Below are 3,070 nucleotides of genomic sequence, written 5' to 3'. Positions count from 1 at the left end.
TTGTGTGGACAGAGGGTGGAAGCGAGGGGATGGGGAGATAAGTGGGTTCAGGAGGCATGTGAAGTCCACAGGGAATGAATAAAAGTTGAAAAAGATCACTGGCTTATATATTTCCAAAAGTAGGTGTCTCTGAGAACTGTGAACTATGGAAGGAATCTAACCATGTTTTTCCTTCTTTCTTTTTAAAAGGCACATCATAAACTTGCTAATGAAATCTTAACAGTCTCCTTCATATTGACAAGGAGCAGCATCCAGAGGGAGCACATTTGTCTTCAGAAAGGTGAAGGTGCACGGTGGCTACCATTCGCCTGTGCTGCATGCAGACTTTCTATGGTCCTTTGGTGGCATTTCTTAGGAACTACGGGGTCCTAATGCAATCCTGTGCAAAAAATATAGTTTATAATATGCAAAATGAGACAGGACTTACTACTGGGAACTATGAGGATCAATTATCATCTATTTTAATTGTGCTTTATTAAGAAATACTTAAGTGTATGCAGCTACGTTCTGTTGGAAAAACTGAACATTTAAAATATCATAGCAAATTATCAAAATTGAAAATTTTTGTCTTTTGTGGAATAATCTTTTTGGGCCCTGTGAGTATGTGTCGCTCTGTCTGATTTAATAAAAAGCTGAATAGCCAATAGCTAGGCAGCATTTGGGGAGCAAAAAGGATGCTGGGAAGAAGAAAGAAGACAAGGAGCTGTGGAGCTAGCTGGCGGGGAAGAAAAACTCGAAAAAAAGAAACTCGAAAAAAGAAATTCGTGTCAAAGCTGATGTAGTGAAAGGCAGTTGGTTTCTCATTTCTCATTAAAACTCAAAGGGTATTAGTTGTTTACTTACCAATTATGAAAGTAAGCATATTGATTACTAAAGGGAAATTCAAAACACTTAAAGAGCAACTTCTTCCTTGAAGTACTTCATAGAGTGGGGAAATTAGCATAAACTATGACACACACACAAGTTCTGCTCATTGGCCCAAATTTTGAAGTATTGTATATAAAAGGCAAAACACGAAAGAAAACAATAGATTATTGGGAAACTCACCTTTGAGTAGAACTCCTCTTTCAACATCCAACACCATGACCAACTCCTGCTGCTCCTCTTGCTGCCAGCCCAGCTGCTGTAGGACCTGCTTCCAGTCAAGCTGTGTGAGCAGCTGCTGCAGCACACCTTGCTGCCAGCCCTGCTGCTGTGTGTCCAGCTGCTGTAAGCCCTGCTGCCAGCCCTGCTGTAAGCCCTGCTGCCAGCCCTGCTGCTGTGTGTCCAGCTGCTGTAAGCCCTGCTGCCAGCCCTGCTGTAAGCCCTGCTGCCAACCCTGCTGCTGCAAGCCCTGCTGCCCATCCAGCTGTTGCCAGCCCTGCTGCAAGCCCAGCTGCTGCACACCCTGCTGCAAGCCCTGCTGCTGTGTATCCAGCTGCTGCCAGCCCTGTTGCCAGCCTTGCTGCAAGCCCAGCTGCTGTCAGCCCTGCTGCTGCAAGCCCTGCTGCACACCCTGCTGCAAGCCTTGTTGCTGTGTGTCCAGCTGCTGTAAGCCCTGCTGCCAGCCCTGCTGTAAACCCTGTTGCCAGCCCTGCTGCACACCCTGCTGCAAGCCTTGCTGCTGTGTGTCCAGCTGCTGTAAGCCCTACTGCCAGCCCTGCTGTAAGCCCTGTTGTCAGCCCTGTTGCCAGCCCTGCTGCAAGCCCTGCTGCTGCAAGCCCTGCTGCTGCAAGCCCTGCTGCACACCCTGCTGCAAGCCTTGCTGCTGTGTGTCCAGCTGCTGTGAGCCCTGTTGCCAGCCCTGCTGTAAGCCCTGTTGCCAGCCCTGTTGCCAGCCCTGCTGCTGCAAGCCCTGCTGCTGCAAGCCCTGCTGCAAGCCTTGCTGCTGTGTATCCAGTTGCTGTAAGCCCTGCTGCCAGCCTTGCTGTAATCCCTGTTGCCAGCCCTGCTGTCAGCCCTGCTGCTGCAAGCCCTGCTGCAAGCCTTGCTGCTGTGTATCCAGTTGCTGTAAGCCCTGCTGCCAGCCTTGCTGTAAGCCCTGTTGCCAGCCCTGCTGTCAGCCCTGCTGCTGCAAGCCCTGCTGCTGCAAGCCCTGCTGCTGCAAACCCTGTTGCCCATCCAGCTGTTGCCAGCCCTGCTGCAAGCCCTGCTGCCAGCCCTGCTGCTGCAAGCCCAACTGCTGCCTCAAGCCCTGCTGCCAGCCCTTCTGCCTTGACCTGTGCTGCCAGCCAGCTTGCTCTGGACCTGTGACCGTCACCAGGACTTGCTACCAGCCCACATGTGTCTGTGTGCCTGGCTGCCTGTCCCAGGGCTGCGGGTCTAGCTGCTGCGAGCCCTGCAGTTGTTGAACAACATACATTAGCCCCACTATATAAAATAGCCTTCTACTATCAAACCTGCCTGATAACCACACTACACCAAACTCAGTGTTCTTACTCTGGAAAGAAGCCTTATGCTGTCTTACCACCAATATCCCATTAGTAGATTTGTGTCTTTTCTCAGTAAACACAACTTTATCTACTGTGTTCATCCTTATTCTTCTGGTTCTTTGTCAAAGCCACCTGTTGCTGACCTGGATTCAGTCTCAACCCTGGGAAATTTGCTCATTTCATTTTCAACTTACAGAAGGTTTGTAAAACCAAAAGTAAGAAAGCACTCTGATTTTTCCTGGTGTTAGTCATCCTTGCTTTTCCCTGTATTTATAATTATTCTAACTCATCTTGTAACTCATCCATAAAAACTTTGAATGCTCTGGCTAATTGGAAGGCCATTCTCTTTGGTTTACTAATAAAGTCTTCACTCAATTATCTCCTAAATCGATGTTATTTTGTGTGTGTATGTTTTGCTTGTCACATTATGTTGTCGCATCTGAGTCACATCGTAGTCTCAGACTTGGGCAGAGACAATGCGTGGGATGTGAGCTGTGTCAGGTCATGTAGCTAAGGATAGAAAACACCCCTACAGAGACTTGGACTTGCCCGTTGTAGCTCTGGTGTAGTAATGGGAACAACTTAAAGAAATAGAGGCACTGGGACTGAGCAATGGGAAGATGGGCATCACATGATGCTTTCTGCCATTTACCAGTCAC

At 48.6% G+C, this 3,070-nt stretch overlaps 1 protein-coding gene across 1 annotated transcript; it reads left to right on the top strand.

Moving 5' to 3' along the window:
- The first annotated feature begins 1,068 nt into the window (after positions 1-1,068).
- Positions 1,069-2,763, top strand: LOC125410841 (uncharacterized). The gene has a single exon (XM_085695784.2). It carries the CDS (start codon positions 1,083-1,085, stop codon positions 2,328-2,330), a length of 1,248 nt encoding a protein of 415 aa, XP_085551910.2. The 5' UTR covers positions 1,069-1,082; the 3' UTR covers positions 2,331-2,763.
- The last annotated feature ends 307 nt before the right edge of the window (positions 2,764-3,070 follow it).

This window comes from Myodes glareolus, chromosome 9 (genome assembly GCF_982192425.1).
Source record: "Myodes glareolus chromosome 9, mMyoGla1.1, whole genome shotgun sequence".
In the NCBI taxonomy this organism is placed as follows: Eukaryota; Metazoa; Chordata; class Mammalia; order Rodentia; family Cricetidae; genus Myodes; species Myodes glareolus.
The sequence above is the reverse complement of the archived record's forward strand: the minus strand, read 5'-3'. Positions and strand labels throughout refer to the sequence as shown.